The sequence below is a fragment of the Gigantopelta aegis genome, chromosome 8 (genome assembly GCF_016097555.1).
Source record: "Gigantopelta aegis isolate Gae_Host chromosome 8, Gae_host_genome, whole genome shotgun sequence".
NCBI classification, from domain to species: domain Eukaryota; kingdom Metazoa; phylum Mollusca; class Gastropoda; order Neomphalida; family Peltospiridae; genus Gigantopelta; species Gigantopelta aegis.
The window spans coordinates 51750693-51766208 of NC_054706.1; the positions used below are offsets into that span (position 1 = coordinate 51750693).

General features: G+C 36.9%; 1 protein-coding gene across 1 annotated transcript; it reads left to right on the plus strand.

Moving 5' to 3' along the window:
* The first annotated feature begins 877 nt into the window (after nt 1–877).
* On the plus strand, nt 878–15194 carry LOC121379336 (dnaJ homolog subfamily B member 14-like). The gene is made up of 9 exons (XM_041507909.1): nt 878–1010; nt 4070–4268; nt 4875–5020; nt 9949–10077; nt 11385–11441; nt 11654–11721; nt 12738–12847; nt 13221–13384; nt 14240–15194. Exons 1-9 carry the CDS (start codon nt 878–880, stop codon nt 14347–14349), a joined length of 1116 nt encoding a protein of 371 aa, XP_041363843.1. The 3' UTR covers nt 14350–15194.
* The last annotated feature ends 322 nt before the right edge of the window (nt 15195–15516 follow it).

Genomic DNA, 15516 nt, shown 5'->3' on the forward strand with positions numbered 1-15516 from the left:
ACAGACAGCCAAGATAGCTGAGGTGTGCGTGCCCAGGACAGCGTGCTTGAACCTTAATTGGATATAAGCACGAGCATAAATTAAGAACAGAGAATAGAATAGAATAGGTTTCACTTCTTTCCCTCGGTGGTGTTGTGATTAAGCCATAGGACATAAGGCTGGTAGGTACTAGGTTCGCAGCCCAGTACCGGCTCCCATCCAGAGATTTTAACGACTTTATGGGTAGGTGTAAGATTACTATGCCGACTTTTCTCTCACTAACCTGAACAGACAACCCATATATCTGAGGTGTGTATCCAGGACAGCGTGCTTGAATCTTAATTGGACATAAGCATGAACATAAGTTGAAATGAATGTTTCCCTTTCTTTGAATTTTTTTAAAATTAATTTATTTGTTTTAGTTAAAAGTCCGAGAACGGTGCTCTGAATACAGCCTGGCAATTATTAATTGTTAGTCCTTATAATAGCCTTACACCTCCCCTCTTTCGACGTTAAAACTAGTTTTCGATTAAGTCTGTACTGGGGCGCGAACCCAATATGAAAAACCACACAGCTCATGTCCATGGAAATAATGCCCTTTTCTTCCAACAGATGGCGTAGTATTTGCCTCGTCATCGCTAAACATTATGTTAAACTAATTTTCATTGGTTAGATTTTAGTCACTTCATGATGGATTAAAAACTATTTCAGAACTAATATTGAATCAATTATATTTTTATTTATTAAGTTTCATATTTTATATCTTTTCATATTAATTCAAAGATAAGTTATTTAAAAAATACGTATTAGATTGATATAATATAGAAGCGAAGCGAAAGTTTTGATGCCCAATCGGATTTAAGATAACTCCGAGCCTAGGGCTTATCCCTAAATAAAGATGGAAGGAAATAAAGATGAAAGTGGTCGTTGTATTTTGATAGCACGGAAGTGTATAAATATTGGGGCTGTTGAAAAGGCTGTCCGATTTTTACAGAAGGCTGAACGACTTTACCCAACGCAAGAGGCTAAAGGTAATACGTTTTGTACGAACAGAAGCCGGGCGCGTAGTTGTGAAAGTAAAAAGGTGCTTTTAGAATGATTTTCGCCTGCACCCCTTTCTATTGATCATTTGATAGTTTTCTTTTTCAATATAAAATGTCTTAAATGGTATTTCTTGGAGGTTATTTTCTTTTAAACTCTAGAAAGTTGACGTATTTAATATTTTTTTATAACAAATTACGTCGGCTAACGAGATGCTATGTAGTATGCCTGACAAATATTTTATCAATTTTGTTATCGCGTCATTTGCCATTTGACATGATTTGTCAATTTTGGGATTCCCCCACATTTTTAATGGCAAGTCGACCTTATCCCCCCCCCCCCCCGCCCCCCTAAGAATTTTAAGGAAATATTTGTTAGAATTAGTTTAAGGTTAGGGTTAGCAATAGTTATATACAATACCTTTTAAAACAATTTTTTCTATAAAACCAACATAATGATAATAATTTTTATATTTCATAATCCAATATTCCTATGTTTTGCCTTTGAAACGTTAGACTTTTGACTATTCTATGTAAAATTTCCTCCACATGGGACCTGGGTGCTTTTGATGTTGCTTTTGGAAGAAATATAACACAGAAGACAGAATGAGGCATTATGGGACTAAACCTTCATTTTATTCCGTAGACGTTCAGTTCATTCTGTCAAAATACACCCTATGAGATTTATAAGTATTAAAATGCAGTTTCAGTTGTTGATCCACTGTGTGGTCGAATGGCTGGAGTCTCGATGGTCTGGAGTTTGAATCCAGGCCTAGCACTACGTCGTTTGTAATGTTTAATGCAATACCCAGTTGATATGGCTAATTCAATACCCCAAATAGTGGGGTGCAGGCTAAAACGGAACCGTGCCAAAACAGAACCATTTTCTTTGGCGAAAACGGAACCATATTTGTTGGCGAAAATGGAACCTATCATGGCTAAAACGGCACCAGGATTAGGGTTAGGGTTCAGAGCGATGAATAGGGGTTTGGAGGGGGGGGGGGGGGGGCAGGATTCGCACAAAAGCATGAATTGGCAGTAGCTGATGGAATGGCTCTTTCACAATCTTGAAAGTACCATCCAAAAACCACTGTCTTCTCCTGCTTAATTGCGTCATCTGCCGATCAGTGGCCGATCAGAAATGCATACACAGCTCACGTTTTCTTCCAACTTCCGGTGGTCTCTTTGTTTTGACTTATTTTATTGAGAAAAATAAAAGTTCACAAGAGCTCTCCTCAGCAAGATTGGCGTCTGGCTTTTGTCAGAGGCGGCTCCCAATGGGAGCGTGCTTGAACAGATATCTGATGGAAGCACGTAAATAAATTTACCTGACCTGAAGATTGTTTGTGCAACTATCAGAAGTGACACAAAAATATTTATTTTTTCTTTTAATAAATAACTTTTCATTTGAGTTAAGTTTTTTTTTTTTTTTTTTTATCTTATTTACTATTCTTCAAATAAAATTCAATTATGGTGCCGTTTTAGCCATTGTAGGTTCCGTTTTAGCCATAAATTTCGGTGCCGTTTTAGCCAACGCAGGTTCCGCTTTGTCCAATTTGGTTCCGTTTTCGCTTGGAGCCGTTTTGGCACGGTTCCGTTTTAGCTATAACCCAAATGGGGGGAGGGGGGGGGGGGGGGATATGGAGAGGGCTCTACATTAACTTTTTAAGGCACCTGTCCTGTAGGACATACAAAAAATAAAACTACCTGTCCCATCAGATATACCACATGTCCTTGTATATTTTTATTTTTTTTCGTTTTCCGCATTCATCGCATGACATGAGTTAGAAATCAGTATCCAGGAGTCAACTAGAAGAATCTTTATTGCATCACAAAATAAGATGGTGAACTTAACAATAAAATTTTCAATGTAGTCAGTGAGTCACAAATCTCAGTGAAAAACCCCCCCAAAAAACCCACAATCAACTGATGAATATTATGTTCAATAAGATGAACATTAGCACTCGAGTTTCAAATGACCAAACATCAATTGTAGTCGCATCCATATCACAATAAACAAAACAAAGAATATAAAAAAATCAACTGATTGATAATATGATATGCTCAATAAGATAAACCTCAGCACCAGTGTTTCAAACAATCGTTCACCAATCTAGTCACATATCACAGGAACAAAAATAAATAAAACATACTGACATATCAACTATATATATATATATACTCCGTAAGATGAGTTTCAAACAGATAATAATCAATGTAATCACATATCAAAGTTAATGCATATTAAATTGCATGCACCACTGAAGCAGTTTAAACACATACAATGACATACATTGATTGCCGCAACTGACCAAATATGAATTATACATGCAAAATATTGACCATGAAATTTGTAAATAAACACATGATTGTATGCCTTTATACTAAAAATAAGCCTGAAAGCAGAAAAATATAGGTTGTCAAATAAGAGAAATAACTCTACATACAATTCATCAGACAGAACATTAATATTGTACCAACAATAACTTCAGCTCCATATTATTCCAAAGATCATAACAAGTTCACACCATAGAGTTCTAAACATGTTTTCAAGATATGGTTATATTAATTATCATGCAAAACACAAGTTTATGCTTCGTCAGAAAGTGATAAAAATAAAATTATTTGGCAGATAATTCATGGGTTTTTTTTACTGGATGCCACGTTATTGTTTTCAATAGGTGCCGGCATTGACAACTTATAATCTATGGTGCGAAATTGTCCGTCTATGTTACCCAAATTAAATTATTTTGCCGTCTACTTTCAGTCTTGCTGATTCAACTATTTATACAGATGGAAGTATGATGTATGTAGGTCTTTTGCCGTTTACATTTGCTACCCTGCCAATTACTTCCAAATTCTACTGAAATCACTTGGTTAAACAATTACTGATATCAAGAGTCATAAATGGAATATTGAATACCGGTAAAGGAAAATGTAATGGAATTGGTCATTTCATTTGTTCTATTTATTTCCTTTATTGTATGACATCCACTTGCTATGCATAATTAAAGTCCCTTGTGAAACACCTTGTTTATTTACTTCAATAGACCTCCTGTCAGAGCTGCAAGGTAAAGATGCCAGTTCAAACAATACGAGCAGTTCCAGCAGAGGAACTAAAGATAGTGAAACGAAAGATCCTGATGGAATGAGAAAAAGGAAGGGCAGTTTCAGCAGAGAATTTAAAAATTCTAACAAGGAAAACGAACCAGACAACTTCACAGATGAACAGGTTAATCAAGTCAAAAGGTGAGTGTTAATATAATTATTGCTCAGTAAGAAGTGCTCTAGTGATGTTATTAAATAAAACAAACTTTATGCTCAGTAAAAAGTACTCTAGTGGTGTCATTAAATAAAACAAACTTTATGCTCAGTAAAAAGTACTCTAGTGGTGTCATTAAATAAAACAAACTTTGCTCAGTAAAACAAATATAATTTCAGAAAAGATATTTAAAAATGAAAACACAAAACCTCTAAGCTGGTTGGTAATTGAAAAAAGATTTAATGTACATGAAGTATTAGGAGTATTGTTTAAACCACTAATATTGATAGCCCTCAATGGAATTTCCCCAGATTTATTTTATTTTTCCCATGACGCTGATATTTATTTTACAGGTCTGGGTTTGCCTCTGCGGTTTTTCCTCTCTGGCTACCCCCCCATGGGTAAAATTACATTAAAAACGTTTATACAGTTCCCAGGATTTTTCTGTTTATCTTTTCACATCTAAAATTATATAATATGACATAATATTGCATAAAATGTTTTACATTTGTACATCATTAAGATTGGTTTAAGTTACAGTTTGGTATTTTAAAAGAGATTTAAACCAGTTAAAATGTTTATATTGTTTTCAGAATACTGAAGTGTAAAGACTTTTATGCCATCTTGTGTGTTTCGAAAGAAGCCACAGAGATTGAACTTAAGAAAGCCTATAGAAAACTGGCTTTGCAAATGCATCCAGATAAAAACAAGGCACCAGGCGCTACAGAAGCTTTCAAAGGTAAAACATTTATTTTTATTTCTATTAAATTAATAAGTTGTGCGGGACTTCTAGATTATGGTAGCCTCACTCCCATGGCTGGTGATATTCAATGTTGGGCTAGTACATAAGTACTATTGCCATGCCCGACGGCTTGTGAATTGGTTTGTGGTCAAATGATGCTCTCACCCCAAGCCCCCAATGTTAGTGTTTTAAGATGTATCTCCCTCTTTAGGTGACATATCTGATTATTACTATTATTTAGTAAAATTGTATTATCTTAAAGTAAAGTAGGGCTAGTAAATTTTTAATTATGGCTAGTACAATTTTAAAATCACTGATCCCATGGCTACTGGATTTGATAAAACTTCTAGAAGCCCCGATGTAGTGTAAATTCAGTGACAGACATCAGTGAAAAACACACTTAGAGCACACTCCATAAAAGATACAAGTAGATCACACAAACAAGACACTTCTGATTGAACAAGTACACCAAGGACCATTCCACAAATGATCACGTGATCTAACGGTCAAATGTTGCAGTTAAGTCTATTTTGTATCCTGCCCCCACCCCAACCCCCAATGTTAGTGTTTTTAAGCTCTGTCTCCTTCTTTAGGTGACATATATTATTTAATAAAATTGTATTAACTTAAAAGTAAAGTAGGGCTAGTGAAATTTTAATCGTGACTAGTAAATGTTTAAAATCATTGATCCTATGGCTAGTGGATTTTACAAAAATTCTATAAGCCCTGTTGTGTCTGGTTTTCAGTTAGTATTTTTTGTTATGCATGGCTGTTAACTGTCCGTCGTGAGACGGATTTCCGTCGTCAGAGAAATTGTGGAAATAATTTTTTCAGTTTTTTTTTTTTTTTTTAATGAGAATCACTTCGGCCGTTTTCGGTTTCCGTAATGTCAACCTGATCACTTCGGCCGTTTTTTTTGCCCCACTGACCCCCCTTTAGGTACCCATCTGATGGGTATAATCTACCATACATTTTGTGGCCGATGAACGGTCCCCATCCCCTAATGTAAATTCCCAATCCAATATTAAACCTTTTCCCAATTACGACCCAACAGTTTCCCAATAAAGATTCCCAAAGTTGCTCTTACCGCGGATACTTGAACTCATAATTATTTTTTTAAATTTAGCTAATTGTATATTTAAAAAAAAAACTGACATCGAACAAGTTTCGTTTTGGTTTTCCGATCGATTACGAACACGTGACGAACAAGTCTGACCTGGATATGCAAATTAGTTTTATCCTGTTTTGATACAGTCTGTTGTGTCGTAGTTTTTAGTAATAATGCCTACATTGTCTGATATAATACAGTTTTGGTAGAAGAATACAACTTTTTGTTTTAATTCATCCACCTGCGTTAACACATATTTGGGATCTATCGCAACACGTCCAATCCGCTATTTACATAGTCCGAACGGACGTAGAAAGTAAAGTTTTGACTTAATGTGCACCCTGCACTATCATTTGCTGTGCTATTTTAAGCAGACGATCTTATTTTGTAAAACAGTATGTATACTACTCAAAAGAATTTAAGGGTCAAAAATTTATAACCAAATAAGTTTCAGAGTGTATTAGATTGATGATGTAAACTACACCAATTTTTTTATTTATTGTTCCATATTTACAAAAAACCACAAATAAACGTCACTGTATACAAGAAAGTCACATGACATGCTGTCAAAGTTGAAGGTTGTCAAACATGGATTTTACACATTAGAACATTCGTTTAATAGTGTGAGAATCTACCCCTGGCGCCAATACACTCGACACATCGTTGCCTCATGCTGTTGATCAGGCATCTGAAGAACTCTTGGGGAATGGCCTGCCACTCTGCCATAAGAAGTTGACCCAGATCATGAAGGTTGGCCGGAGGGGCATGGTTATCCCGAACTCTCCTGCCTAATTCGTCCCAGGCATGCTCTATTGGGGCCAAGTCAGGCGAATATGCTGGCCAATCCATCCTGGTGATACCTTGTTGTCTGAGAAAGTCCGTTACCACCCTGGCGCGGTGGGGTCTGGCATTGTCATCCTGCAGAACTGCCCCGCCGCCGATCTGCTGAAGGCCTGGGAGAACCAACGGCCGGATAATCTCATTCAGATAGCGGATTCCATTCAGATTGCCATCCAGGGGGGTCCTGTGGTGGATAGAGATGCCGCCCCACACCATGACGCTGCCACCACCGAACCGGTGACGTTGTCTAACGTTAACGTCAGCGAAGTGCTCCCCAGGACGTCTGTAGACACGAACCCGACCGTCGTTGAACTGGAGACTAAACCTGGACTCATCAGTGAACATCACTTGACCCCACTGAACACGTTGCCACCGCAGATGAAGCGTGCACTAGTGACGTCTGGCCATTCTGTGACATGGTAGGAGTGGTGGTCGAACAGCCTGGCGACGGCAGCGTAGATTATTGGCTCTCAGACGATTGCGTATGGTTTGATCAGACACTCGAGTTCCAGTCGCAGTCCGCAGATTGTCACGTAATCGGCGTGCAGTGGTTGTGCGTTGACGTAGAGCCATATTGGTGATGTAGCGGTCCTCTCTATTTGTAGTGCTTCTGGGTCTTCCTGAAAGTGGACGATTTCGAACAGAATTCGTTGCTTAGTACCGTTGCCACAGTCGGCCAACGACACTCTGACTGACACCAAGTCTCAGAGCAACATTTCTTTTCGTATTGCCATCCTGAAGCCAAGCAATAGCCCTTCCTCGATCTTCGATATTCAGTTGAAGTCGTACCATTGTCGAATTTGGAGTGTGCACCGTACACGAACGCAAGCTCCAATTATACGGAAATTCAGCATTGGGAACATGGAATACACGTGCAAAGCGTGCAAATGAAGTGCTTTGTGAAAAAGCAAGTTATGGGCACTTAGCAGACCTTTCGCTTTCGCCCTAATTTACGTGCAAATGTAAGCATGTTTTCGCCATTAGAACTAGTTGACAGTGTCAGTGACAGTGGATTTTAATTCATTTATGGGTTGCTTAGACCCACTTTCGTCAAAATGGTACAATACCATGCGTGACATTATGGTCTAGCTAATATAATTGACATTCAGAAAATAATGTCGAAAATATCGTCTGACCCTTAAATTCTTTTGAGTAGTATACATATACTCTTCAAAAAAAGAAACGCAAAAGGGTACAAATGGGTTATAACTCCGATTTTATGTTTCCTACCGGTTCATGCTTTGTGAATATAAGGTCATTGCATGTCCCAAACACATTCCCACGGTTACATTCGATAAAACGCAGCTACTGTACAATAAAGTTCCAAAATGTGAATATTCGCAAAAACGCAGCCACGTGCAAACCATGTCACCACTGCACGTGCGTTGTCTGCACGTGCAACATGAACACCGACAGTATAAAAGTGCAGGATGTTCGCTTGCCTGGCCTCTGTATCTGGCCGACAGTTGACAATCCAGGACATGCCACGTCTCAGTGAACCGCAGAGAAACAATGCCATCGGCCGACTAGATGCAGGCGAATCCAGAACGGCCGTTGCCAGGGCATTCCATGTGTCCCCAAGCACCATCTCCAGACTGTGGGACCGTTACCAGCAACATGGATCAACACGTGACCTCCCTAGATCCGGTCGACCACGGGTCACTACCCCCGGGCAGGACCGCTACATCTGGGTACGCCACTTTCAGGAACGATTGACTACTGCCACCTCCACAGCCGCAGCAATACCAGGTTTGCGCAGGATATCCGACCAGACCGTACGGAACCGCCTATGTGAGGTAGGAATTCGTGCCAGACGTCCAGTTCGAGGTGTCATCTTAACACCACAACACCGTCGACTCCGACTGCAGTGGTGCCAGATTCATCGACAATGGCCTCAACTGCGATGGAGACAGGTGTGGTTCAGTGACGAGTCCCGATTTCTGCTCCGACGTCATGATGGAAGATGTCGCATGTATAGACGTCGTGGTGAACGTTATGCGGCAAACTGCGTGCAGGAAGTGGACAGATTCGGCGGGGGTAGTGTCATGGTGTGGGCAGCCATCTCACACACTGGCAGAACTGACCTGGTCCACGTGCAGGGCAACCTGAATGCACAGGGCTACATTGACCAGATCCTCCGGCCACACATCGTTCCAGTTATGGCCAACGCCAACGCAGTGTTCCAACATGACAACGCCAGGCCTCACACAGCACGTCTCACAACGGCTTTCCTACAGAACAACAACATTAATGTCCTTCCTTGGCCATCGATATCACCGGATTTGAACCCAATTGAGAATCTATGGGACGAGTTGGACCGACGCCTCCAACAGCGACAACCACAGCCCCAGACCCTGCCCGAGCTGGCAGCAGCCTTGCAGGCCGAGTGGGCCACCATCCCCCGGGACGTCATCCGTACTCTGGTTGCTTCAATGGGCAGGCGGTGCCAGGCAGTTGTCAACACACGCGGAGGCCACACCCGGTATTGACTCCAGATGACCTTGACCTTGGTGGTGTGTCCTATCACTTACTCACAATGGACTAGAGTGAATTGTGAACAATCGTCGTAATTATCGGACTCACCATTCAATAATTAAATCAATTCTCCAAATGTTACGACAATGTGGTTTTGCGTTTCTTCTTTTGAAGAGTATATGTTTCGTACTTTTTTTCAAATATTTCTTCTTCTTTTTTTCTTTTTTTTTCTTTCTTTTTTTAAAATCATTTTTGGTATGGTTTTTGTAATTGAAAAGACTACAAAAAACGTTACTACAATAGTTGTAAATTAAGTGAAAAAAAAACCTTTACCTTAAAATTTAAGTCACAACATTTTACTTTTGTTAACAGCCATGGTTATATTATGCTTTGTGTGATAACCTGACACGGTTAGATGTATAGCAGACTCTAAGACGGCTAATTTATATATAACAGTTTGTTCATCTACGTTTTTTTTCATCAATTTTATTTTTCATTGCAGCCGTCGGTACTGCGTTTGCAGTTCTAAGTGACTCATCTAAACGGAAGAGGTATGACACTTACGGTCCGGAAATGGAAGCGCCGTCACGGCGAATGAATCGTGACCACGATTACTCACACGGCTTTGAAGGTATTGTTTTAGCAGTTAGCAGACCTTTATTACTTACATGTATCTAACTGACTTATTACATAGTTTGCATATTGCAACTGAACCTGTCACAAGGACTGTTTCAGCTAATTACAATTTTTTTTTACAAAGTGGCTAATAAAAAATTATTTGGCTAATAAAATATTCTTTAAATAATCTATTTTTAAAAATAATCTTCAAGGAATTATTCTTTAGGATTTTCTTCTTTCTCTGTGTAAAAATAAATCCCTTCGGTATAGACCCCCGATTCCCCCCTTAATTTTAGAAGCTGTTATTCCATTAATACAAGTGTTGAATTTTCATTGATGAGTAATTCCACTGATGACTTGGTATTATTTTCACCAAATATACAATTAACGAACCCACTGAAACCTTTTGAAATAAAACTAGTAGGGCATTGTTATTGTATTAGTATTAAGATGATACTGCAAAACCCCCCAAAACAAATCGGAAACCGCTCAGTACTGTATTATAATCATGAAAGCTGTCCCAGCAGGTGGAACCAGCAGAATGTAGTTTAATGGTTATCCAGTCCATGAAGTTTCCTCGCTCAATATATGTGTAGTCCTTAACCATGTGTCTGACGCCATATAACCATAGATAAAATGTGTTGAGTGCATTGTTAAATAAAACATTTCTTTCCTTTCTTCAATTTTTATTCACCCATATGACAGATTTGAAAACATGTTCTTCAGTTGTGTTCTTTTGCTTACATGTAATGCAGATGGTCCGTAGAAAATGAAAAACTACATGTAGTTATAAAATCACAGATAAATTCTAATTTTTTCTGCAACTGATTTTGTTGATGCATGTACAAAAGAGATCAGTCAAATATATGTTAAATTTATATTGAAAAAAACAACCTGTTTAGTCTCAATACACTTTGTAATATCATCAGTGTTTGTTAAATGATTGAGAAAGTCACTAGCCTCACAGAAGCTTTGTATAGTGCCCTATTTATTATAGTACCGTATTTTCCAGCTTATTACACGCACTGGTGCATAAACCGCACCCGTTGTTTTTAGACCGAGTTCTGACCTTTGTTCGTACATAAACCGCACCTTTAAATAAGCCGCAGTTAAAATAAAGCCCTATTTATTATAGTACGGTAATACAGTTGATAATTTCCACTAGCCCAGGCCAAAAATGCATTAGCTGGGACTAAAAGGCTAGTGGATTTTTCAATCACTGTTTAAATATTTTTGAAATAGATTAATCATAACTGATTTAAAGAAATGTTTGCATGGAAGTGTCAAAGTATTGCATCATTAAATTGTTTCTGTTTTTAGGTGATATTTCACCAGAGGAATTGTTCAACATGTTCTTTGGTGGTGGCTTTCCTTCAAGTAAGTGATTTTTACCATTTATACCTGTTTGTAGTAACATGGATTACATTTGCAATATTTGAAATCTCTAATGTGCCAATTTGAAAGAATAATTATATCTATTTTAGTTCTATTTCAAGAATTTGATAAAATACTTAAACAAGTTTGGGCATGATTTATTCAATTTTCCCAAGGAAATTTTCTAAAATGGTTAAACTTTTTGATAATTGCAGATGGAACTACGAGATATCACCAGCGCACCCATCAGACACATCATTTCTCTAGAGATTCACAGCCAGAGGTGAAGTTTATTTTAGTCTTTGATGCACATCTCAGTTTTAAGTTGATGCCATAATGTCTTGATTTAAATCAGGGCAGGATGTATCTCTAATGTAGAGCTCTTGCTTGAGGTGTAATACATCATAAAATCTGTAGTTTCCCACAGTCCACTCATTGGGGGTTTTGTCTCGAACCGGTGCCACACAAATGTCATATTAAAGGCATATATTTGATAGCGACCTGCAAAAAGTAATTCATTTCTTAGACCTGGCAGGTGAAATAAAAATGCACCTGATTAAAACCACAAAAAATCTGGTCATTTTGCAACAGTGATGTATGTACAATTATCTCATTCTGCTATTTAGCTTGTGATTCTGTTATATTAATAATTCCATAAGGCTCTAAAAGACTCCTACTTTTTCACACCATATCCCAATCAATATCTCTCTCTCTCTCTCTCTCTCTCTCTCTCTCTCTCTCTCTCTCTCTCTCTCTCTCTCTCTCTCTCCCCCTCCCCCTCTCCCTCCCCCTCTCCCTCTCCCTCCACACACTTGGATGATTGCTATCAAATAACCATAGCATAAAGTATTATATATTGAGGTATTTTTAGATAAACATCATTTCTTTATTTTAGTGGTCTGTTCACTAAGTAAACAGCATAAGTAGCAACAAATTTGCATTTATTTTTCTCAAAACAAACAGGATTTGCTACACATTTTAAAACAAAATCTACATCATTTCTAACAAAAACTGAGATTAGACTCCAATCTGTAATGATGTCATATACACATGCAGTTTGTGAGGTATTGCTATTATGTTAAAGTCTTAATATGTGAGAGACTTCAGACTCAAATCTTTAATGACATGAATACCAACTTGTGTTTGTTGTTGAAGACATTGTGGAAGACTTGTCTAGACTTGAATTTTTTTAAAGTATGAGTTAGGTATTATGTTTATTAAAAACAAAAGACAGTGACTCACAATATATCCATTCATGATTTTATTTTTAAATTCTTATGTCTTTATTTAATATTTCAGAGTGGTTACACTTTGTTCCTGCAGTTGACGCCAATCCTCCTCCTTGTCCTGTTATCTTTACTCAGCAGTATGTTTGTTAGTGATCCGATATTCAGTCTACAGAGAACGAGGTAAGTGGCTTTAACGAATTCAGTTTATGACTCCATATCTGAAATGTTGGTGAGCCCATTGGTGGTTCTCACCAGTGCTCTACAACTGGTGTAACAAAGGCTGTGGTATGTACTGTCTTGTCTGTGGGATATAACAGATCCTTGTAAAACACAGATAATGAGAGGAAACACACTGCCACCAATGCATATAACCGTAGTTTAAATGTGTTAAGTGCATTGTTAACTAAAACATTCCTTCTGTATCAGAAAATGTGAATATCGTATCAAAACACATCAGTTTGTTTATTACAGTATCACATAATCAGGGTTGGGAATTGGTGAACTGTAAAAAAGAGGAAATCAAAGTTTAATGTAACTTCTGTTTTTGTTGCAGCAAATATTCAGTGGAACGCAAAACGTATAACCTAAAAATCCCCTATTATGTGAAAGAAGATTTTCGACCTGAGTATAAAGGAGAACTGCGAAGGATAGACAGAATGGTGGAGGAGGAATATACTTCAAATCTTAGGGCAAATTGTTGGAGAGAAAGAAGTTATAGTAAGTATACTTATGAACAGTGAAGTCTGGTCAAAGCAGCACACTGAATTGTCAGTTAAATAAGTATTATATAAACAAGAAAAAGCTACATTTAAGTTTCAGTTATTATTTATGATTTTGAACAAAATGTTATGACATAATCAAAGAGTTATGTCTGCAGTAAGCTAAACATTTTATTACATGAGCCCATGTGATCGTGAAGAAGAAAACATGTAATTTTTCTTGATTTAGCAGTCAAAAATCATAGTGCTAGGAGTTATAAGGCTTGTTTTTTGGCTAATAAAGGATTATAAGTAAAATGTCTTTACATTTAATGTTGGATCATGAGGTAATTCTGTGATTAGGATAAAAACACTGATTTTTTACGTACACTTGTTTTACTGAAACTTGTTAATTTGTGTGTTAAACTTTGGGGGTAAATTCTCAACATAGCATTTTCCCTAGCTTATTTTAGCATGGTGCAGCACCATACCTCAATAGTCTAGCGCCATTTTGCCTTTTTTCAGCACCATGCTGCCCTGGGATTTAAACAAGCCTTTTTCAATAATTAATTCTAAAATTGCCTTTATAAAACACTCAGAAAATGTATTATTAATTAATAAAATATCCCTGTTATATATTTTGTCATTCACATTAATTACATTTATTTTTATATCTATTAATTTTTTGTTTTTAATAAAAAAAAAAGTGCCCTGAAAATGGTTAAAATGTCCCATAAGTGTTTAATCTACCATGCCTTGTCCAATGTTTGGGGGAAACAATACAACAGTATATAACTTCAGGTACCTTTTTAATTAGTAATCATTTTATTATTAAATACTGTAATATATAAGAAAGTGTTTGTTTTATTTGCAGAAGAAAATATGTTATGGAAAGCTAGGAATTACGGTGATGCCAAGTTATATCAACGTGCACAAGACTTAGGAACGCCATCCTGTGATCAATTACACCGCATGTATTCATGATAAGATCTGAATGTTCCAATCAGCCCTGCACCAGGACACGCCCCATCACATTCACGGAAACGCCTCAACCGACAAATACTGTGACACATGCATAAAAACAACCATTGAGAAATATTAAAATCATGTATACATGTGGTTTGGTCATAACATCTGATGTGGTTTAGTATCAGATAATCTAGAACATTACAATTAAGCTATTATTAATATTAAGGGTAATGGCTTGAATTTCAGTTAGCAGTGGCATCTTTGTTTAATGGCTAACCTTGTCACCTTGTGGATGTGTAAATTCCAAAGGTCATGCTTAATTCTGTGTATCTATGTATTAACATTAATTTAAAAAAATAAAATAAAAAGCATGTGTGTTAAAAACACAAATTAATTCTGTAAGATAGACATGATTTTTCTCATTATTTACCATATTATTTAATTAAAAAATCTTTGTTGAAAGAAAACTTCTTTTTTTTTTTTATCAGAAACAATAAATGAGAGTAAGTAATCATGTTTTGAAACAGTTATTAAATTAAATTTTTTAATGATATCCAGGATTGTGTTGTTATTATTGAAAATGGTAAGAAAGATGCTCAGATGTTTTTGTATAAAGACATTCCATGAACAAGGGCTGCACATTATGAATCTGGAAAAGTTCCAAACTTGTGTAGCTTACGTATTCACTCTTTGATCAAATCTGAATTACATATTTTAAATAACTCTGATTTATAACAATTTTAATGTTATTTTTGGTTTACTGCATAAAGTGGTGGTAAAGTACATAAAGTGGTAGTAAAGTGCATAAAGTGGTAGTAAAGTGCATAAAGTGGTAGTAAAGTACATAAACTGGTAGTAAAGTACATAAAGTGGTAATAAAGTGGTAGTAAAGTACATAAAGTGGTAATAAAGTGGTAGTAAAGTACATAAAGTGGTAGTAAAGTACATAAAGTGGTAGTAAAGTACATAAAGTGGTAATAAAGTGGTAGTAAAGTACATAAAGTGGTAGTAAAGTACATAAAGTGGTAGTACAGTACATAAAGTGGTAATAAAGTGGTAGTAAAGTACATAAAGTGGTAGTAAAGTACATAAAGTGGTAGTAAAGTACATAAAGTAGTAAACCAAAAATAACATTAAAATTTGGCGAAATGTTTTGCACACCCAGAGCTAGCCTGTCATTGA

Coding starts and splice junctions, on each gene's coding strand:
- LOC121379336 (XM_041507909.1), top strand. CDS start 878: ATGGAAGGAAATAAAGATGAAAGTGGTCGTTGTATTTTGATAGCACGG. Junction 12,848..13,220: donor TTCAGTCTACAGAGAACGAG/GTAAGTGGCTTT, acceptor TTTTTGTTGCAG/CAAATATTCAGTGGAACGCA. Junction 13,385..14,239: donor TTGGAGAGAAAGAAGTTATA/GTAAGTATACTT, acceptor TTTTATTTGCAG/AAGAAAATATGTTATGGAAA.